General features: G+C 41.0%; 1 protein-coding gene across 2 annotated transcripts in view; it reads left to right on the top strand.

The window, feature by feature from the left end:
• Positions 1-23287, top strand: part of SYNPR (synaptoporin) — a 304609-nt gene extending 281322 nt beyond the window's left edge. The window contains exons 4-5 of one of the 2 annotated variants that reach the window (XM_065885408.1): positions 17170-17361; positions 21587-23287. In XM_065885408.1, coding sequence (XP_065741480.1) covers positions 17170-17361; positions 21587-21844 — 450 coding nt within the window. In that variant the 3' untranslated portion in view covers positions 21845-23287. The remainder of the gene's footprint in view (positions 1-17169; positions 17362-21586) is intronic. The other variant, XM_065885407.1, reaches the window with a different exon arrangement.
• Positions 23288-23923: the final 636 nt, after the last annotated feature.

The following is a 23923-nucleotide window of genomic DNA, read 5'->3' as shown; positions in this document are numbered from 1 at the left end:
GCATTAGAGAAATCCCCAACTGAGCCTGTAGTGCACTGCCTCTTCCTACACTAGATTAAAAAGATTCTCCTTGACACAAAATCAACAGAGGCCATCACCCTTGTATAGATTTAGAGATTTCACAACTTTGTACATCAGTTTGATATCAGGTGGACCTTTCAGAATAAAATGTTACTGGTAGTTGATACACTCTATTCCAGCTGGCTTTCTGTGAGTACGTGAAACAAACACCAGATGGTAATTTGTATAAAGATAAGGGAATCGGTGCTAATTTTGGAAAGTTCTTGGCCATTTCTCTCACCCAGAGTTAGGAAGGGAATTCTCAGTTGGAATGACTTTCCAGGTTTCGAAAAGCACCTGTCTGATTTTCTTAAAACTGTGCTATCATTCTGCTTAACAGTATGTCAGGCCAGACCACAGTATCCCATGCATAGAAAACATGTTGGCTAAGTCTTCTTCCCAATCATCGGTAAACATATTGACCAGGACAGAGGTGTGCCTCAGAAACCCGGGACCCATTTGCACATCCACTCTGCCCCTAATCAATACCGTTTTTTAGAGAGTCAAACTGGATGAACTGGTTTTTAATCTCTGGTCTACACTGTCAGGTGGCAAATCTCACCCAAAAGGCTCACTGGTGGGGAGAACTAAACATAAGGTGTAGTGATGCAAAGACTGGGTAAATCCGGGCCTGTTGGCAATGTGTAAGACAGATGGCTATGCAAATAGGATTCTCACACTCAGTTGTAAGGTAAACTGTGAACCAGGGAGCAGCAGGTGGCTGGGGAAACGCAATGCTTAAATGCTGTCTGGATGTTTACATTTAGCTCTCAGAAACTGAAATCATTCTAATTGAATTCAACAAACAGTTATTGGGAAATCGTTATGTGCAAAACATTGTGCTAGGTTCTGAGAAAGCTGAAATATAGAGTCCTAGCTTTAGAGTTCTTTGATTCACTCTGCCAAGGGCTATAATAAGGGGAAAGCAAATGAGGGAAAAGCAATGAGGAAGAAAGAACGAACAAGGGATTGATTTCAACTGGAAAAACTTGGGAAGTTTTTTTTGAGGAGCAGAGGTCAAAGAGGGGAACATAGGTTGGCTTCCATGGGTAAATATGGTGGTAAGCATCCTCTATGAGGAGAGAAGTGGAGTGAGGGGCCAGACAGAAGAGAGCAGAAAGGAGTGTGTATGTGTGAGTGTAGGTATGTGTGAGTGACGGTGAGTGTATTTAAAAGTGGGGGATTAGTACGACCTGAGGTTATTAGAGGTGGGATGAGCCTAGTTATGGAGCATAGATTTATATTCTATAAAAGACCTCTGACCCTTCTTCCTCCCCTGCCCCCCCCAAAAAATACTCCCAAGGCACAATGAATTCTAATGCACTTATCTATGCAATTGGAAGTTTTCAGCCAGAGAAGGGTATTAGCAAACCTGTGTTTTTTAAAAGTTTATATTAACAATTAAATAACATGCTGGTACTAGAGATGGGGGGCTGAAGAGCAGACAATTGCAATAGTCTAAAGAGGAAGCAGTAAGAGCTGAAACATAACATCATCTCTTTCTTGAGCAACTTTTCTTGAGCACCAGGCGGGAAACCAAGGGCTTCCCATGCATGACTCGTTTAAAGCTCACAGAAACCCTGTGAGCTAAATGTTTTAATCCCCATTTCAAGAGAGGTCCAGGGTCAGTAATATGGCTGGTGAATGGCTGAGCCAGGAGTGAAACCACATCTGTCTGATCCAGGGCCTGGGCTGGCAGTCACCACCCGACACTATCCCACAGGAAGGCAGGGATAGGAAGGAGATTAAGAAGGCTTCCCCGTGTGACAGGAGATTTTGCCTTCACCCAAGCTGATACCTGCAGATGGAGAAGTAGGTTCAGGAAAGAGACGGGCTTCTTTTTCCAACAAATTAAATTGAAGGAGTGTAGGACATCCATATGCGGCTAGTAGCAAAGAAAGGGGATGCGGATCTGAAATTCAGAGGAGGTCATGACTGTGGATGAGAGTGTGGAGAGAGGGGAGTGAAAAGGGAAGTTATGACCTTACAAAGTCCCATATTTTAGGGATAAACGAGAAAAGGGCTCTCAAAGAGAACTCTTAAGAACTTAAGGTAATAGAACTGACCATCAGAAGGCCTCCCATCTAAAAGATTTTAAAATGAATAAATGAGAGGTTTTCCTGAATCATCCCTATTCAAAGAGAACATTTAGAAATATGGTAGTACTTTTTTTTTTTTTTTGCGGCACACGGGCCTCTCAATGTTGTGGCCTCTCCCATTGCGGAGCACAGGCTCCGGATGCGCAGGCTCAGCGGCCATGGCTCACAGGCCCAGCTGCTCCGCGGCATGTGGGATCCTCCCAGACCGGGGCACGAACCCGCGTCCCCTGCATCGGCAGGCGGACTCTCAGCCACTGCGCCACCAGGGAAGCCCGGTAGTACTTTTTTTCATGTAATTTTAATGGAGTAAACAGATCCCAAACCTGTGTCTTGATTAAATGACCATCCAAGAGCCTGACCCGCCCGTACCCCAAAACTTACTGAGTTCAGCAGGGCAGGTCTACCAAGCCAACATACTGAGCTGGTAGAATTTGCTATTGTGAAATATGCTGGAATCATAGATTCTCAGAGTTGGGTACCCAGTAAATGGACTTCCCATCTTCCCGGCCAGAAACCTGGATACTTACTATGACACCTTCTCTCCACCTCTAAATCAAATCCCTCACTAAACTCCATTAAATCTATTTCATTGTCTTTTGCTTGAATCCAGCTGACACTTCCCTAATTCAGACTACTGTCACTTCTTTTTTTTCTTTGCTGTACGCGGGCCTCTCACTGTTGTGGCCTCTCACGTTGCGAAGCACAGGCTCCGGATGCGCAGGCTCAGCGGCCATGGCTCATGGGCCCAGCCGCTCTGTGGCATGCGGGATCCTCCCGGACCGGGGCACGAACCCGTGTCCCCTGAATCGGCAGGCAGACTCTCAACCACTGAGCCACCAGGGAAGCCCTGTCACTTCTTTTTGACAATGTGACCACAATCTCCTACTTCCCCTCCTCATTCTTCACCAGATCCGATTTCCCTGGAGCAGTACATGTACATTTGTCATCACATCCTTATAAAGGGTCTCTGACCCTAACAAGGTAAAGAACCACTGTTCATTTAAAGTGAATTACTCCAAGCTTCCATTTTTCTAGATTGATAAACCCACCAGGCTCTCTCCCATCTTGGAGCCCTTGGTGCCTGATTTTCTCTCTGCCTGAAAAGTTCTACCCAGATGTCCACGTGGCTGGTTCCCTTATTTTCTACAGGTCTTTACTCAAAACCTCCCTTCTTAATAAGGTTTCCCTGGCCACCCCAGCTAGAATTTCAGCATCCATCTCCCTATCACAGCCCTTCCTTTCCTTCTTCCCTGCATTATTTTTTCTCCATAACACTCACCACTATTCAAACCACTACATACTTCACTTATTTACCTTGTTCTTTGTCTCCTCCACAAGAAAGTGCACTCTACAAGGCAGGGATTTTTGTCTGCTTTTGTCCGCTCCTATATTTCTAGGGTCTAGGAGCCCACGTGACACATGGTGGAAGAGTAAATGAATGATCAGTGATGTTTACTGATTTTTTTGTTTCTTTTGGGTTTTTTTTAATTGTCCTGGATTATCTAGATAATTTTTCTAGTTCTCACTTGAAGTAATTTCAAATTCTTTTTGAGGTTGGTTCCTTGTATTAAGCTACAAAAACAAACAAACAGAATACTTGCTGTCTATCATTTTAAGGAAGAACACTGTGGTATTTCTCTTTAGTTTTGAATGCCAGGCATGGCAGGGGTGGGGTGGATTAGAGGAGTGTTCCATTTAAAATTATGAAAAACGAATTAGGAATTTTCATTTGCAAGGTCTTCCCATTCATTAAATCCATAAATAGCTGTTATATGACCCAACGGAGGTAGGTGCTCTCAAATATCTGAGGTGAAATTAGCCTTTGCATCCATTTTGTATTTAGAAACGAAGAAGTTGGTGAATGCTAGAAAAAGAAGGCTCTCTATTTCACTACTTTTTTATGAGCAAAGTTAATCAAAACCTCTTTAGGACAGACTCACCGTTGTGAGAAAGTTTGCCTTGCTTGTGGAAAATATGTGTACTGATAAAACGCAGGTGGTTTAGCAAACACAACAGTATCTGTGGGAAAGATTGCATTTTTTCCCCAAATTCATGGAATTAAGTGCTTTGGGGTAACTGAAACTGTGACTCAGAAAAATACTTTAATAACTTCTTTGCTCATAGCAATACAAATCCTAAATCAGGCATGGCCTTGTGGAGAGTTAAAAGGCAGTGTCGCTCTCAGAATCAGTAGAAAGAAATACCCACAAAAGCCAGGTGAACAGTGCAGTACAGGTGCCTCAGAGGGAGGAATTCAGCTGGGCAACTGCTGCTGAGCATCCAAGAAACCGAAGCCAATGTCAGTCTTTTCATTAAAGTGATGTCAAAACTAGTTAGATTTAGTTACCACTCAGCCAGTCTCTGGCCCTGAAAGCCAATGGGTGGCTCTCATTCTAGTCAAGTGGGTTGGCATCCAGCATCCACAGTCTCACTTCCAGAAAGGCTGCACCTCTGCCACCAATGATCTGCTCTGGGAACTCATTCTTGACAAGTATGTCTCCTCGTAAAACAATTCTGCCCTGCGTCTAGTTCACCTGGAAGGAATAATGCTAACAGTCAATATTTGTTGAGTAGTTAATGAAAGTCAGGCATCCTGTAATGAGTGTTTCGTGTGTGACATCTCAGTTAATCCTCACAAAAGTTTTCAGAGGTAGGTATTGTCCCACCATTTTACAGATGGAAAAACTGAGGTTGAGAGGGTTCAGGGATCTTGGCTAAAGTCACACGGTGAATCAGCCGTGAAGAATCCAGCACTGACTTTAAAACTATAGCAATTAATCCCTATGCCCTCCTGACCCTCTAAAGAATGAAAACTAAGGAGGTGGGAAAATGGTAAAGAAGTGATCTCCAAGGGGTGTGTTTCTACCACTGTCCTGAATATGGTCAGAAAAGCTACATACTAAACCAGAAACAAGACACATCCAGTCTCAGTTCCAAATTGACACTTCACAAAGTGCTTCAAGGGAGCCCTAGGTTGGGAACCATTGTTTTGAAACCTTTGGGTAAGGTAGGGGCAGGGAGTTGTCACTAAAACAAAAAGACCTGATGGCCATTCCAAGCCCACAACATAGCAGAGTGCAATGTATGTGCATCTGACATATGATCATTCAACGATCAATTCAAAAACAAAAAAAGGCAAAAACTAACAAAACATGTGCCCACATATAAGAAAGATATATAGAAACATAAAACATTTCCACCCTGTAGGCACTTGGTCTTCCATCCAACCAAAAAGCGTCAACACGGCAACATGGTCCATCTCAGTGGGAGCATCTCCCTGAACGGAAGCAATTCCAGGGCTCAGAGCTCCGTATGTTTCATACATGGCCTCCAAACACAAGCCCACAACCTTACGCATACATAACAGCTAGGACAGCCCTCAATGTGGGAGACTTGAAAGGTTTATCAAAGATTATTTCCACTCTTGGTGATTTTTCTCATTACAAACAAACCTTAGACCCCATCTCTAATTGTGCATGATTCAACTCATATTTCCAACACATTTTAAAAGGTTATTATTATTGCAAGTGTGGATTTCTTTTTACCTTAAGCTACACACAGTTACTTTAACAGGTACCATAATTTAGCTTTCAGATTCTCTCCAAATCATCAAAACAAGGTACTTGCAAAATGTTTATTTCCCAGGTGTTTTCCGCTAGTTTCAATACTGTTTGCCACGGTGCATAAATGCAATGAGGGTGGTTCCTGAAATCTGGAACCAGCGTGTTATATAGTTACTTCCAGAACAGGGTGCAGCTTTCTTTGTGCTCCAAAATAAAAACCCAGTTTCTCTTTGGCTTCATTTTTGTAATAGTGGAAAAGATTTTTTCTCTTTAAAAACAGAATATTATGAGCGGCACTTAGCAAGGACAGCTCTGCAAACTGGTGTGAGATTATTACATCTTCAACTAATTTCTGCAAATTTGTGTGGAATCAGGGTCCTCTTTGTGACTAAGAATATCTTATGTAGAACCTTCACTTTTTTAACAGCTCATTTCTTCCTCTCATCAACAGGACACAATATGGCATATAATGAGATCTCATTATAGCAGATTTTAATATACCATAGGTCAAATTGTGTCCACATAGCATAACTTCTCGAGACCAGATTCTAATAATATGCAGTTTTTAGCCAAGTGCCTATTACTGGACTTTCGTATGATAATGTTAGTCCTAACGCCCTAATACTCAGCTCCACAGGTTTCGTTAAGCCATCAGTTTGGGAAGCAAAAAGGAAAAAAAGGAAAAAAGAGCATACATGTTTCTTCTTTATTTGTATAACAGATTTTTACTCTCTCTGCTTATATCTATTAAAAGTAATACTGGACTAGATGTGGCAGTAGGTATAAAAATATATTTGACACAGTTTCAGTAAGACATAATCTTAGCAAAGCCATAATGGTTGAGGGCCCAGGCTCTGGAGTCAAACTGTGTATATGTCCTGGGCCTACCACTTGCTTGGTGGGTGACCTTGGGCAATTTATTTCAACTCACTGTACCTCTATATTCTCAGTTGTTAATTGATGGTAACAATAGTACCTACCTTATCACTGAGAATTAAATGAGATTCAGCACAGTGCCTGGTGGATAGAAATTAATAAATGCTGGAAGAGAGAAAATAAGAAGAAAGTTATCTTAAAGTTGAAGTGGGAAAATGAGACCTACCTATATGAAAGTGAGGCAGGGTGGCAATGTGTGCAAAGAGCGGGAAAGCCCTTGAGAGCAGGAGTGGTGAGCAGTGGATTCTGGTGTGGACTGGGTCACTTGTAGGGAGGAAGTTTCCACATAGGCTAGGACGCTGCTTCTCAAAGTTTGTCCCTGGATCAGCAGCCCTGGCATCACTTGGAAGCTTGTTAGAAGTACAAACTCTCAGACCTACTCCAGACCTACTGAACCAGAATCAGAATCCACATCTCAACAAGATACCCAGGTGATCCGTGGCACCTAAAGTGGAGAAGCGCAGCTCTTGGACACACCTTGCTTCTCAGAGCTTTCAGGCCTGCCATTCTCTCTTATCACACACATTGGCGCTTAGAAAAGAATAGCACTGGGGAAAAGGAAGCTATCCTCCCCAAAACTCCCACTGCAAAGAAACTGTGAGCATTACATTCTAACAGTTATATGTTGGGAATATGATAGAACTGACAAAAATAAGTGGAATCAGCTAAATAAAGCAAGAAACATAAGTTATGATTCCATTAATATTTATGCCTCGACAGGGTATAAATCACAAATATTTATTTCATCCAGACTGAAAACGAAAACCAGGAAAACATATGATGACTCTTTGGGGGAGTGTTTGGGCAGAAGTCCCTGGTCCCCTCAGGCTTACAAAAAACGGATTCCTGCAGAAGGCAATGACATTTCAATTCCACGCATCTCCCTGTTCATTCACCTCAAACACACACCAAACAACAACACCGTGTTTCCATGAGTTACACTATGCACGCAGCACACATTACAGACAGACACACACTCAGATTCATCCACACCTTGTCACTTTTTCATGTTTGCCTTCCTTCTGTCCTTAGGTACCTGCTCAAATCTTGCCTGCCAGAGACACAGAATCTTCCATCTGGAATAGACTTATGAGAAATAGGCTAAGAACAGAAGGAAGAACTGATGATGAAAATAATAATACCTATCATTTATTGGGTACCTAGTTGTGCAAGATATTGTCCCACAGATTAGCCATTCTTTTTTCATTCCCACAGTAACTCTCTAAGACAGGCCATTAACTGTCTACTTTTTCAGTTGAGGAAATAAGGACCCACAAGGTCAAATAAACTACCAAGGGCTACGCAGCTGAGAACCAGCATAAATGAGGCTCGAACCCGGGTCTGTCTTCTCCCCAACTGGCAGAGTGAAGCCAGCATCGATGAATCCAATAACCATCCTCTCGGGAAATGGCTTCTAATTTGTAATTCAAATGTAGTATTTTCCCTCGTTTTCACTTTGTATGGTGAGCGGGGAAGTGGCGAAGGAATTTTCTTAAGTCAGGCTGAATTTAAGCTGTGGATGGTGAAGTGCAGGATAATTTCCTCGTTGGTATTTTAGAAGTTCTTCGTTTTAACCATCTGTTGCAGGCTGACAGATGGGTTGATAGATGACAGAATAATGGGTCTTCAATTCTAGGAAGGCAGAAGCAATGCTTGAAAAATAACAGTTCTTTTCATGAACCTAACTGTGCTAACACCGCTCGCTCACTTGCAAAAAAAAAAAAAAAAAAAAAAATGTCGGTGGGAGGGAAGTGTGAAATATAATCATAATCATTCCCCTAAACAGAAAAGTTTCTCACAATTGCCGAAGGTCAAATCCAGTAAAATATGCCTGCTCTAAAATTATACTAAGGTTTTCAAATCCAGTTATTTGAAAGGGTATACGGGGGGATAGATATAAAGAAAAATGATAAAAACAAACCCCCCAAACCCTTCTTCCATCCCTTTCTTCCAGTCATGTAATTTTTTATAGGCAGCCAATGTTAGGAGTTTCTTATATCTTTGAAATAATTTACAAAACGTGAGATTTTTGAAATCCAAATGATTTCCACTCTGGGTGACTGCCACATGTGAAGTCTCTTCCCTTTCTTCTTGCATTCAGTGGGTATAGATGAGAAGTCACGCCAGACATTTGGCTAGGCACAGGGACACAGGTGGCTAAGACTGTTCCATCCCCAAGGAACTTACATTCCAGTGAATGAGGTCAATATATGAACAGAATTTAAATAGCACATACTGTGTGCCTTCTGAGAATGTAGCAGTGACCAACGTATCCCAGGCAGAACTTCTTCTTCAAATGGCCTTTCGTGTCTTAACACAATTATCCCAGTTCTTTTCTATCATGTATTGTAACCGGATGATATATTCACACACACGCACACGCACACAGACAGGGACACTCCTGGTCGTTGCCAAATAGGTTTGAAGCTCTATCCACAAAGAACCACTGACTCGAACTTTAGACTGTATTAAGAAAATACAAAGTTTTGGCCATATGAATTTAACCTCAGCAGAGTGAATGTATTTTTGAAAGAACATCAGAATACAGAGTGGGGAGGGGGGGAAAAGCAAATCATTACAGCTGAATTCATTGTCAAATATCACTGACCATGACATAATCAGGCCATGTCTATTGAAGGTTACATCACCTTTACCACCTTCATAAATGCAACAGTGAAAATACTCCAGTCTCCATGATTAACATTTGTATTTAATTTTAATCCTCACACCAATCCTGTAAGGTAGGCACTCCTATTCCATGTTACAGATGTCAACACTGAAGCCCAGAGAATTTCTAAGTCTGTGTATTATTTCCAGCCGTGCATAGCAATTCTTCCATGTCCTATCTGGAGATATCTCAGTAAGTGTAGAATAGTAAGTTAATAATAGGATTATGTTTTCAAAGGAGTATTTGACAGCCTGGATTTATCTCTTCAGCAGTTCCTTCCCACTCTAATATTATGTAATTCCAGAGAAGCATTTTTTTTTTCAGTTTCAGGGAAGGTGATAGCAAGAGAGCACAGAGCAGGGTTCAAAAAGGAGCTGACTTGTTTCAGAAGGTGGCCCCTAAAAGGTCTGCTAGCATTTTCAGAGTCACAATTTCTCAGTGTAGCTTACTTGAAATGATTTCCTATAAAACGTATCCATTCTTAAATATAGGTTGGCGGTGGGGCAACTTAAATTTTTAGACAGTTTAAGAAATTACTTTGGATTGCCTGATATTTTAACTATCCATGTCTCTACTGTTTGCCATTTTATGGAGGAAAAAAAGTAGTTGTGTGTCATCTATTTTTTTAAAAGTGTGTTTGTGCTATCACATATATATGACTCCCAAGTCATATCTCTCTGTCTACCTATCTATCTGTTCACACATTGAAAGAACATTGTAGTCCAAGGTACATGTGAGTGATGAAGTTCAAATCGGGCTGCTTTTGACTTCAAGCCTCCCACCGTGTCTCCTATATACTACATTTCCTCCAGATGTTTCATCTATATGCCGCCTGACGTGGTGTTTTCCAGATATGTTTACTATGCCCAGATGTTTCACGTTAAGTGGACAAAGCTGGTTAATTGCTTAAACCTTAGTATTTTCATCTAGTTGCTTCAATGGCAGGCCCAAGTATATTTTAGAAATGCTAAATAATACATAAAAATAAAAAAGGTTGATAAGATGCTCAATAAGCATCTCTAAATCTCCAGATTTATCCTTGACTAACTCTACAAATATGATTTTTCCCAATTATTTTTAAGACATCTAAACTGGTTTCAGCAGTTGCCTCACCTCTGGTCTAAGACTTGGGCATCTTACTTGTTTCTGTACTTACTGGTAGAGGTGTCAAAACCTGTATCCAACTATTTGGAAAGAGTGTCATTTTCTACATAAGCTAGCAACTCACCTGGAAACAGTAGCATCCCTGGTTGTTTTCCTAGGCTTACAAACTTGTAGAGTACAAGGGTCCGGAAAGGCAGGAATACTCTTCTGCCAACATTTAGATATATAAGCAGATCCATCCTAGATCTTTTTACCCCTGGGTCTCACTCTGTTTATTGCTTGGCTTTCTTAGAGGGAGAGAATCACAGGTAAGCAAGTGCAGAAAGCTGATAGCCTCAGCAGACATGTGGGCCACCAAAATTCCCAATAAGCAAGCTTCCCCGCCTCCCACTCAAACTTCCCTCTTGGTCCTGACCAATGTCAACATGCATCCTTCTTGGGCATAGATTAAGCAGGTAGTAAAGAGAAGCCCAAAGCTCCCTCTACACAACAATTCATAGGCCTTCCAGATAAGTCATTTTGTAGTGTGTTTATTATTCAACATGAGTCTGCTTTGAGAGCCACCCAAGGGACAAACCTAAAAGAATTCTGGATACAACCATATCTGTGCAGCTTTCCCCGTCCCTCTAGACTGGCCAGTGACCCACACACACTTTTTGTTTGTTTTAAAAACACCAAGTCCCTTTCCTGCAAAGCCATGATCACCATTTGCAATTACACATTCTTCTGTGGTTATGTGAGTCAGTTATTCTCCTCCAACAGGATGAATACTGAGGCCATGTCTGTTTTTATTAACTACTGTATTCCTAAGACCTGGCATCTAATTGGTTCTTACTAGAGATTTGTTGAATGAATGAATGAACCACCTAATTTGACCATCAAAACCCACTGAATAATACTAATACACTTTTCTATACTGTTATATGTTTAATTATTATGTATAGAATTTGCCTATATATGTGTTTGTGTGTGTAAATTCATTGAGGGCTTACTCTGTGTTAAGCACTGAGCAAAGCATTTTATTGAATTAACTCATTTATCCTTAGCAAAAACCCTATGAAAATTTATGTTATTATTGCCCCTTTTTACAGATTGGAAAACTGAGGCTTAAAGGGTCCCAGAGCTACTTAGAAAGAGTTGAGATTTGAACCCAGGGCTACCAGATTCCAAAGACTGTAGAGTGAACTACTAGGTGATTCTTTCCTAAAAACCTATATATAAGACCTACCTCACAAATTCTTGGTGAAGAAAGTAGAATAATGTATGTAAAGTTCTTGGAACAGTGCTTGGCTTATAGTAAACACTGAACCAATAGCAGCTACTACTAATAACATTATTACTATTAATTTATTTTGAGCAGTTATTAATTTTCTTATATTATTATGGACTTGTTTGGAAATGTTTGTGCTATTTGTAATGAAAGGTTTAGGCTGGATCGATTGGAATTCAGAGCAGGTTGTAAGGAATGTTTTTAACCTGTGATTTACAACAGCATTGCAGAAAGCTACTGAAGACCTTGCCAGCTACTCCAAGATCGCCAAACAGCCAAGAACACCTCCTTCTTGCACCCAGATTATGAAATCAGTTGTCTCTCACTGAGCTACAGGGAGAGATGCATAAAATTTTTTTTTCTTTTCATAAGAAAAGAAAACAAGAAGAAACAGGAGGCCTCAGTTCCACAGCTGAACAACCACAAATCAATTGATAAAGTTCTCTGGGAACAGACTGAAAAAGTGCAGTGTGTCGATCATAATCAAATTTAACTTAAGAGAAAAAGAAATGAAATCCTACATCGATTCTCCAGTGTCAGCCAGATTCTTCACATGTGAAACCAGATGACTGATTATTACTCAGCCCCTGTAACAGAACAACCCCATCCACTGCAGCTTTCTTTCTGCAAGATCCTGATTAGCTGATAGTGTATCTGGCAGTAATAACACAAAACAACCCAGACAGTGCAGAAAGGGCAAAGATGTAAACCACCTGAGGGCCGGGAACAGTTCTTTGGCCAGTGTTTGCCAGCTCCTCCTCCATTTTTAGAACTGTACCCAGCCCAGAGTGGGAAAATAATCAATACTGAATATATGATTGGGAAAAGGGACAAGTAAAATGATGGACGAATGAACGAATCAATGGGATTTGGAGTCAGGACTGAGTTTGGTACCCAATTCCTCTAATCACTTACCTTCTCTAAGCCCTCCTCCTTCATCTGTAAAATAGAAAAACTGACGCTACTCCATAGGGTTGTGGTTAGGCTGAACTGAGGCTAAACGTGTAAAGCACATCAACCTCAGGCCTGACACACGGTGCGGCCCCCCAATCAAAGCTGGTTTGGAATATAATGACGTTCACCTTCTGATGAGAGACACAGACTTTGAAGCCCTGCAAACCTTGGTCGCAAACAAAGCTCAGCAACTTAGTGACTCTCAGACCTCCAGCAACTCACTTGATCTTTCTGAACATTGATTTGCTCATCGGTAAAGTGGGGTCAACAATAGCCGCTTCAAAGTGTTATTATGAGACTTAAATGAGTGATACATGAAATACACAGTGTCTGGTACGTAGTAACTGCTCTATAAATGATAGCCGTAAGTATGAATATTGCAACTTAATTTTTATTATGAGTCAATAAAACCATGGGCCTCTAAAAGCAACAGAGTGCTTTTATAATAGATTAAGAACACAGATTCTGATATATGTATATGTGTAACTGATTCACTTTGCTGTACACCTGAAACTAACACAGCATTGTAAATCAACTGTCCTCCAATAAATATTATAGGAAAAAAACACAGATTCTGGAGCTGAACTCCCTGGGTCCGAATCCTGGCTCTGCGTCTTTCATGCTGGGTTTAAGTAATTGATCCCATCTGTAAAATGGGACTCCATATTTCATCCCATTTCACCAGTCACCATCCTGGCACATGTGGTCAGAATAGAGGGGTCAAGTCAGACTTTTCCCCTACATCTAGGCTGAAATGTAGCTCCCACTTAGTGGAGCTGTTTCTGTGGGCCCATCTCTTCCCTTGGCTGCCAGTACCAAAAACCCAAGCCTCCCTTTGGTCATTGATCTGCCTTCAGTCCTCCACCAGACCACTGGGGCAATGGATTATGCCATCCTATCAACCTATGTAAGAAATCCTATAGCCCAGGACAGATGCAAGAGGCGTGCTGGCCTTGTAAAAGCTAAGCTGAGAGATGGCTACCAGTGCCATCTCAGACTCAAGTACTAAGAAAAATTGTGACATTAGTGACCCAAAACAAGACAAAGGGCATCACTTTCAGTGGACCCTCAACAAGTGCTTCCACTTGTTAATTGTGGATTGGTGTTATGCTGTCCCATAGTACATGTGACTGTTGAACACTTGAAATGTAGCTAATACCAAATTAAGGTGTGCTGTAGGTATAAATTACACCAGGTTTTAAAAACAATACCAAAAAAAGTAAAATGTCTTATTTATAATTTTATAATGTATGAAATGATAATATTTTTATATATTGAACTGTATTATATAAATACATATGATGTATTAATATGATTAATTGCACCAATCTCTTTTTGCTTTTTTTTAATGTGTTTACTATAAAACTGAAAATTATATATGTGACTCACATCTCTGGCTCCCATTCTGTGCCTATGAGATAGCACTGGGTTAGAGTCTCAGTGTTCCCAGCCCAGGATGTGGCCATGCAGATCTTTCCAAACCTCAGACATTCTCTGCCCTGCTTCTGTCATGTGGGCCAGAAATTATTTACTGTTGTTCTTTAAATTATTTGGTAACTTCAATAAAATTTATTTTTTAAGAAACTCCTGTACCACTCCTGGATACAGAAATCCAGCATTATTTGACATAATTAGAAGATAAACATAGAAATGAATCATTAGAAAATAAAGAGTACTGTATTCCCGCAAGGTACCATTGTTTGCCTGAAGGCTCTGAGCCTGGGGCCAATTTTCTTTGATAGGTAGGTATTAAATATTTGTTAAATAGGTGTTAGAGACATATTAACATCCAACTGAGACTTTCTCCTTTACTACTCAGATTACAAGAGAATCCTGAAGGAGAAAGCATTTCTTCCTCTGTAGCTCAGTGTTATTGCTATGTCTGTGTCTCCACAATTAGATAGCCCAAATTTCAGAACACCTGGGCATAATGGAAAACCACTCATTAAACATGGAGCCCAATGTCCTGAATTCAAATCTCTGTTACTTATGACAACTCGGACACATCATTTAACTTCCCTGAATCTGTAAAATGGGTATAATTGTCTTCGCCCTCATGCAGTTATTGTGAAGGTCAAATGATCTTCTGCCATAGTGTGTTAAAAACTAGACATTCTCTAGAAGTCAGGTGTCACTTTTATTAGTGTTCCAAATGAAATAATGAAATAAATCTGTGAGTGGACCCAGAAGGTTATCCCATCCAGCCACTGCTTAGTGATACTCTCTTTGAAAAATCCAAAGCTCTTCTGTGAGCTGAGCTTCTATCTTGCTGTTTGATTTCTGTGTCCCCTGATTCACAGCTTCATTCTGGTATTCCTGAAAGCTGACTTAGCAAAGTGAATCCAGCTACACTGAGGGTGAGGGTGAGCTCATGATACGGCACAGTTGTCAAGCCAGGCACTAGTTATAAGGAAAGTATTTGACCTGTCTGTGTTTCAGTTTCCTCCTGAGAAAAGCAGGGCTAACCTCAGTACCTCGCTGTAAGGCTAATGATGTCTGTAAGTGGTTAGCAGAGTGTCTAGCATATAGGAAGCACTCTAAATGTGACAGCACATTTAATGTGACAGCAGCTGTTTCCTAAGACAGCCACTAGTTTGGGACAGCTTTTGATGGACGCTCTGCCCTGTCCACCATGTTCTATGTCCAAGAGGTGACTTGCATGGATCACATGGGGTTCCAATTGGGTTTGGCCAATTGGAGGGAAACCGTGGGTTAAATCCATTTCACCTGCCTTCCTTAATCAAGGTTGTTTTAAGACTTGCCTGTCCTCCAGGCAGAAGAAACTTGGAGTCAGCTGTGTCTAGTTCCAGATGAGCTGGTCAAGAGAGGATGGGACCAACAACCCTTCAACTGGGCATGCGCCAGTGTCCTCTAGGTGACCTTTTGGCGTCAGCGTGTCGAAAACGCCACGTGCAGAGGCCTGTAGCCTCGTGACGCCTGCGCAGAATGAGGATTCCTGCACCTTTTTCCAATCACCTTTCCCCACGCCCCACACGCCTCTGCCCGCCCTGCTGCTTTGTTCCTCATCCCATAAATACCCCACCACCCACCAGCCCCTCGCCTTCTGGGGGGTGCGTGTGAGATTTGTTCTCCCATCCCTGCGCTTGGCTCTATCGCGGAAAGAAATCTTTTCTTTGCTGCAGTCCTAGGCCTGTCAGAGCTTCGCTCCCACATCTCTCCCTGAATGTAACTTCAAACTTAGGCTTAGCAAAAGACCAAAAAAAAGTTGAGGCTAATTTATACTCTAGCTAGAATTTTGACATAGTTGCCAAGTTGTCACACTTTGCTCAGGTATAGAAAACTTGGCCTGAGGCTGCTTTCTGAAACTTTTGATGCTAAAACTCTCAATTCTAATGACATTTATTATTTGGTCTAATTATAAATCCTGGTGGTGCTGCTGTAAGGACAAATAGGGCCACCTGAAGTTCTGTCTGGGCGAGCCATTGATATAATCAATCAGTGCTTTGATCACATTGCCATGCTGTTTTTATTTGGTCTAATTATAAAATATGTTTTAAAATATACAAGTTTATATAAAACAAAAGTCATCTTTAATCCTACCATTACCACCTGGTAAACTCCTATACAGAAATTTATAGAACCCAACTGGGACCATTTTGTATACTCATTTATTCTTTCATTTATTTTCTCAACAAATGTTGCTGCCACCTCTTCTGCCAATACCCAACAATAAGCAAAAGAGACAAAGGCCCTGCCCTCATGGAGCTGACCTCTTACTGGGGAAAAGAGGCAAACATACACATTTTCACTCCTTACCACCATCCAGTGAGACAGATACTGTTATCCCAATTGACAGAGGGTTAAATTGAGGCTTCAAGTATTAAGTTTTGTGGTAAAGTGCCTAAGGACACAGCTAGTAAGCAGCAAAGTCAGGATTCAACCCCAGGCCTATAGATGATAGACTGAGCTTTTAACTCATACGAGATACCTTAGTACAGTATACCATCCCTCTGTATAAAATGGTACTAGGGGGGAAAAGGGTTGCATTAGCTCCCCAAAATAACATATTTACTCCAAGGACATAGATCCTGACTTCAGCCATAAAGTTTGTTTATGGAAAGTGATTCATTTCTACTGTGTCATATTTAACTTAAGCAGGACCTCAATCTTTTTAACTTAAGGTACTTGTTTTAAATAAAAACATGAATGTTCCTTAAAGCAGACAAGAAAAGCAGTATAGAATAGTCAAGTTCACTGGTTCATAGTGCTGTTGTTAGGATTAAATGAATTAATACATGTAAACTTGGAATAATACTTCACATAATAAGTGCTCAGTAAAAGTTATTATTACTATTGTGATTTTAATAAGTCTATTTTCTAGAAATATAAATACAGTACCACAAAACTTTCCTTTATTCATTTCTCAACATGGTTCCAATGCTATGGGGTCTTGGAATTTTTCAAAAGGCAAACCAAAGAGTTGTATAAACGAATCAATTTGTTTCTAGAACTCACTTTTCTCTTCCTGTTTTATCTTTCTGTTTGTCTCTGTAGGACTTCATCGTCACTGTAGTCTTTTCTTTCTTGTGGTTGGTGGGTTCATCAGCTTGGGCAAAAGGGCTGTCTGATGTCAAGGTTGCTACGGATCCCAAAGAAGTATTGTTACTGATGTCAGCTTGCAAACAGCCGTCCAACAAATGCATGGCTGTCCACAGCCCTGTGATGTCCAGCCTAAACACTTCTGTGGTATGTTTCCCTCTATGCTTTACCTCCCAAATCTTTGTTTGCCAGTCACAGGAGTCAGAAAAACATCTCAGGAGTCTTCTGGGGAATTTTGCCTCTGAAATGAGTCCAGTCTAAAAGGTGGTAGTTCACTCCACAGGCAAGATGATCCTTTGGCCTTCCAGTTTTCTACCCATAGACTTTAATGCTGCCAATTAAAGAGTTCTTAATAAGAGCCCAGCAGGTACTGGCAGCTGTTGCTTGGATGACAGTCAAGTCAGAATTCTAAGCCAGAAGCAGATATAAAATCTAAACTTTAAGTCTAAAGTCTGCCGGAAGTTGAAAGGAATATTTGATGGCATAGAGGTTTCCTGGAAAGAAAACACTGTTCCAGCCACACATAGTTAGAATACACCCAGTTGATTGTCTAGAGAAAAATACGCAGACCCAGTAGGGTACAGATAGAAATGCAAAGTATAAAAAATACCTATAGTAGTTATGGTAATTTTTTTAATCTTTTCCATGCTTCTGACTTAGTTGCTTGATAACTTTGGAAAAGCCAAACTGTATTCGTTGAACAGTCAAATATTATCATCAAGTGTATGGCTCTTACAGGGAGACAGAACACCTGACAGATAGCAGGGCCACTAAATTGGATTCTTATTTTATGAGTATAAGAACTTGTGTTACTCCAAAGAAAGAAACTGTATCTGAGAAACAGAAGCTATAGTAGCAGCAAAAAGCAGTAGTTACCGAATAATAGAGGGCTCAGTGTTTGATAAAAGAGTGTTTGATAAAGGATCGACATTCTTTAGCCACCCTTAAAAATTAATTATCTTTGCTTCAAGGTTAACTTATGTTTCTACAACTTTCTGGAATTTAATCTGAGAAGGCATTTAAGAAGGGAAAAAGTGTGGCTAATCAGCTGCTGGTGATTTGACTGTGAATCTTGCCTTAGTAATAAGATAGTAAACATTGAAATAAACTATATATTAGGGTCTCACAGTAATTTTTATTTACTTCTGGCCACAGCTATGGATGAATACTTTGAGGTGTACATTAAAATACATTCTACTACTTCTATAGTTTGTTTACAGGCAGTGCTTAATAAAAATTATTATCACCCTGATCTCAGAATCTAAGAGAACAAAGATAAAATCATTCAGTGTGTTTGTTAGTTCTTCTAGTAAATTATGACATCCTGCACAGTCCATTTAATTCTGCTTCTGATGTCTCTAATAAGTTTAGACTAGGAGATGCAAATTTTGAATGAGAAACAATGTGACGTATGTCTTAAAAATCAAAAGAAGAATGGATGGAAAGCAAAGCACGTCGTGTGTGGAAGGGCAGGTCAGGTGCTGTTATCGTTCTGGATCTGTGTTTGTGTGCTCCAGTTCCTAGTGGCAGAAAACTCCATTTAAACTGGCTAAAGCAAAACAGTCTTCGTATCCCTAAAATCCGTTCTTTGGATCCCACTGCTGGTACCAATGTCTATATGGGGTATAATGGTTGGGTCACAAGTACCAGAAACGGACGAACCATCCATAATTTCTACTTCTGTTCCTCCAGCTTCACGGAAGCAATGATGGTACATGTCCTCAGATAATCTAGATGTCTTCTCTCCATTCTTTCTCATGTTATGTACTGTGTTTTTCAGTCTCTCTGTTGTCCCACATCTAGGCTAGAATCAAAATCCCTACTCTGATTTCAGTCGCAACAAAATGGCAAGAACAAATTCGAGGGCTCACGTGCCCCTAAAATGTGCCAGACAAGAGATCTGTGATACCTCTGTGATGACGATAAAACATCACCGCTCCTTAAATAGGCCCATGGCAATGCCTTGTTTATGTACTTACTTTTAAGTTGCATTTCCCTAATTTCTAGGCTCTTCTCAAGCATCCCTTTTTTAGAGACAAAGTAGCATCAGGGGAAAGGGAGGGACCAAGGAATAGAAAACAGGTAAAATTATAGTCCTGGGCAGAGCCATCCCTTCATATCTGAAAAGATTCCAAGATCATTTTTTCTACTCATATATCAACCTATACTTACAGAGGTGTAATTTAATCAAGCTCTCCCCTTTGATGGAAAGTATCCTAGTTATTGTACACATGGTTAAAACGTCCTATATGTAAATTAGAGTTGTGTCAGTGATTACCTAATTCATTTTGATCATGCAACTATTATACTACAAGTACCTTATTTGTGTTTTGTATCTCCCTCAGCAAGGAGCCTAGAACATGGCACAAAATTATGTTAAATAAATCTCAGTTAAGGTTAAAGGAAGACAAAAGGATGGGATGGGGAAAGAGAAGAAGGAAGGGAGGGAGGGAGGTCTGGATAACCCAGTCTTCAATGTGATTGGTTAGCCGCCTAGATGCTCAGTTTGGGCTGTTGACACCTCAAGAATATGGCCTCAAAGCCCTGCTTCAGTTTATGCCTCAGCAAAAGAGTCAACTGAATACAATTCATGGAAATATTTTAGAAAGTGATTCATAGCATAGCTTAGCAATCAGTAAGCATTTACTAACGTGTCCAGCACTGTCTAGCTGCTTCACACACATCCTCTTTAATCCTCACAACTATCCCCCAAGGAAGGAATAATTGTCTCCATTTCATAGAATTTTTAAAATGCTGATGTTCAGAGGCTAACTGCCTTGTCCAGAATCATAAAGCAAAAAATTGCAGAGCCCAGGCCACTCGAATTCCAAAGCCAGAGGGGATGGCTCCAAGACTGAGATTCAGGTAGTGTGTCCTGATCCACTTGCTGCTAAAATTTTGAAGTTTGGAGCCCATGTTTCAAGCCCCCGAAGTCCTTCATCTTGACTACCTAGCCTGCCACTCCCACCCCCAGGGCACTCTGAAGCATCCCACCATCCAACAAATAAGGGATAAATTATTTTGACACTGCAAGGGACTTCTAGAAGCCTACTCCAGAGCTATGGCCTCTGCCCAAGTCCATTTTGTTTGGTCACCATCGTGCTGGAGTGGCTATTGAATATACTTTAATGTCATCACAGCTTTGTGTCACACTATCATTGGCTGTTTCCAAAAGCGGGCTGTTAAAACTGACTGCCTTGCTTAATTCCCAGTCAACGAGTCCGCCTTGGAAGAGGCTGGGGAACAAGTGTTCTGTTTGGGCCTCTTACAGAAGCAAACAGTTCTGCTTCCGTCAAACACTCGGGCCCCAGGGAAGTGATACCCAGTCCTCTGGCTCGCCAAGGACACCCTTCTGGAGAGTGAGAGGAGTTTCCATAGGAAACTCTCATATTCAGTTCTTGAGAAAACATTCCATACCTCTCTGCAACCTGTACTTTATTCAGAGTGTGGTTTGGGCATTCACTTCTGACTGTGAGAGGCACAGAAAGTACAATTATTCAAAGAAGCACAACCTCTGTGCACACTACCATGCGTGTACTTGTCTGCATTCCACCTGTACCATTGCTTACTCCATACTTTTTTTTTTTTTTTTTTGCGGTATACGCGGGCCTCTCACTGCTGTGGCCTCTGCCGTTGCAGAGCACAGGCTCCGGACGCACAGGCCCAGCGGCCATGGCTCATGGGCCCAGCCACTCCGTGGCATGTGGGATCTTCCCGGACCGGGGCACGAACCTGCGTCCCCTGCATCGGCAGGCGGACTCTCAACCACTGCACCACCAGGGAAGCCCACTCCATACTTGTTAGGTTGATTCATTTTATTTATATCATTTCAATAAATGGAAAAGTAGTAACTCTAGCATTAAAGTGAAGGTAACCTTATAAATTAATGCACCATCATTAAAATGAAAATACTCAACCCTGTGTCCCCTGAAGATATCTTACACACCATGAGGATTACCTCATCTGGGGAGGTAGTGATGGATTAGGTAGGCGCTCTGTCTATGGAGTTAGATGGAACAAGGCTTGTCCCAGGTCTACTACTAACCACGCCATGTGACCTTGGATAAAATCCTTATCTTTGCTGAACCTCAGTTTTCACATCTTTAATATGGGTGTAATAATAGCACCTTCTTTGCCTAAATGAATGGATATACATAAAGCCTTTTATGCAGTGCCTAACATGTATTGTAGCAAGCCTTCATGAAAAGTCAGATATTCTAAATGAAACAGTGACTCCAAATGTGAAATTGGAAGAGGCCTCCACATTGAGGTGAAAAGTGACCTTTTGTGTTGTGAAGGATTTTTCTGAAACTGAGATTTTTCTGGGGTTTCTGTCCAGTCTGTCAACTCACTTGCTTTGATCCTCCTTCAGGTCTTTGGATTCTTGAACTTTATTCTCTGGGCTGGAAACATCTGGTTTGTTTTCAAGGAGACCGGCTGGCATTCCTCGAGCCAGAGATACCTTTCAGACCCAGTGGAGAGACACTCCAGTAGCTATAACCAAGGCGGGTACAACCAAGACACCTATGGATCAAGCAGTGGGTACAACCAGCAGGCGAGTTTGGGGCCATCCTCGGATGAGTTTGGCCAACAGTCCGGTGGCCCTGCTTCTTTTACCAATCAGATTTAACAGGGTAGTGTTGGCATTCTTCCAAAGACAGCCTCACCACCTTCCATGTCAGTGGCAGGAGAATTTTTTAAGAGTTTCAATCAGTTATTAATTCAGGGAGTGTTGAATGTAAATAAGAGATCTGTTAGTCCTCATTAAAGCAGAAAGGCCTGGGTCGTGATGAATGGTACTTAGAGATGAGATGACATGAGGAGATACATGATTCATCAAGATGGCTGATTGGAGAGTACCTTGTTATATACACAGATACTTTTATGGTCGTTTTGTATGCGTGTTGAGATAGTAGAAGCATTTTGTAGCTTAAAGTCTCTGGTATGTAATATGCATAAAGTAAATTAAACAGCACTGAGTTTTCTTACGACTTTTGGCGCGAAAAGCATTTTAGTGATTTTCTCTAATACTGTTTGGTGCATCACAACGTGCATGTATTATTAATTTTTAGTTGCAGACCCTGTAGAATTGTGAGTCTCTAAGTATTGCTTTCAAACAATTACTCTGTATTTTTTTTTATTTGATGAATCAGTGCTCATATGATTTAGTGCATGAATAAGCATTTTCTCACAAAATGAACATTTGAACTGTATTTATGAAAATTTTCCAGTTTGTACCACGTATTTGTTAAATGGACGTTTACAGAAATATATTCACTACTTTGTATACTTGCAAATTTGTCTCTCTGGCTTTATCCAGTTCTGAATGCATTGTAACTAAGATTTGGGGTTTTTGTTTTTCCCTGATTAGTATATATTCAGTGTTGTAGATGGAAATTGCCCAATATTTATGCTATTTAGTTAGCTAAATATTTACATTCTTGTAACTTTCTATGGTGTTTTGTGGCTTTTATTCTATGGACCATGAACAATGGGCCCAATAACTATGAGTGTGGATGGAGTTTTGTTTCCTTAGAATAATGGAGATGTAGGTATCAGACACCATAGTCAAGATAGTGTGCTAACATGTTAATTTATGAAGGATAGTCTGTGGAACCTACACTACCAGCTAAACTTTCAAATCCTGTTTATTTGTAAAGCTAATATGTCCTAGATCCAATTATTAAAAATTCTCAAGTCTCGGCTCAACTTACAAAGTCTGATTTGAATGTTACCCATAAGTTAAAAATGACTTCCTTTCTGTCATTAAATATTAAATATTTCTCATTAAATATTCCCCAGAATGTATTCATTATCAAGAAAATGTGAATCTTTGCCTGTTTGTCTTAACTCAATTGAAATGCCAGGGCCCAACAGTGAGAGCAAGCTGAGCATCTGTATTTCCAGATAAAAGTCGTTATCGATGTATAAACTCATTGTGTGATCTGTGATGTTGGAAATATTTTAGGCCAAAACAGCTGTGTTTTAGATGGTATGTATAAACCACTTCTGGATCCTGTTGGATAAATCTGTATCGTGATATCTCTTTGACCTTAATAAAGTTATTGCATACCGTGCTGGCTGGATAATGGAGAGTTACAGCAATAGAACCTGGTGAGCTTGAACAATGAGAGAACAAAGGATGAGTGCACAGTCTTCCCAGTCTCTCACCCTGACCTTGCTTTATGAGCCCAGGGCTGTTCATTGATTGATTCCGTCATTCCAGGACCTCCTGTATACCCACTGCTCTGCCAGGCACTGGGGATACAATAGCGAAAGCAGAAACACGCCCCACCTCAGGAGGCTTACATTCTATTGAGGAGACAGACAGTAAAATAATCATACCCCAGTTACACTGTGCGCAACAAAGACACAGGATTCTATGAGAATGCTTATAGATTCGAGGGGGACTCGAGCTGCTTAGGGGAAAGTCAAGGAGCTTGAATCTGCCTCAAGACAGCGCACAATTTCACAAGGACATGGTGGAAGGGAGAGTATCCCAGGCAGAGAGTAGGCTTGCAAAGCTCTCAGATGGCAGGAGACAGGACGGATATGTAGCACATAATGTGTGAGGGGGGCTTTGAGAGAGGTGTCGCTGCTTATTGGAGCGGGGGGTGGGGGGTGTCCCGCTTGGGCACCACGGTCAAGAATTCTGTCTTTATCCTAAAGAAGCTAAGGGAAAGCACTGAAGGATTTAAGCAGAGGAGGG

The sequence above is a fragment of the Phocoena phocoena genome, chromosome 10 (assembly GCF_963924675.1).
Source record: "Phocoena phocoena chromosome 10, mPhoPho1.1, whole genome shotgun sequence".
Lineage (NCBI taxonomy): Eukaryota > Metazoa > Chordata > Mammalia > Artiodactyla > Phocoenidae > Phocoena > Phocoena phocoena.
The sequence above is the reverse complement of the archived record's forward strand: the minus strand, read 5'-3'. Positions and strand labels throughout refer to the sequence as shown.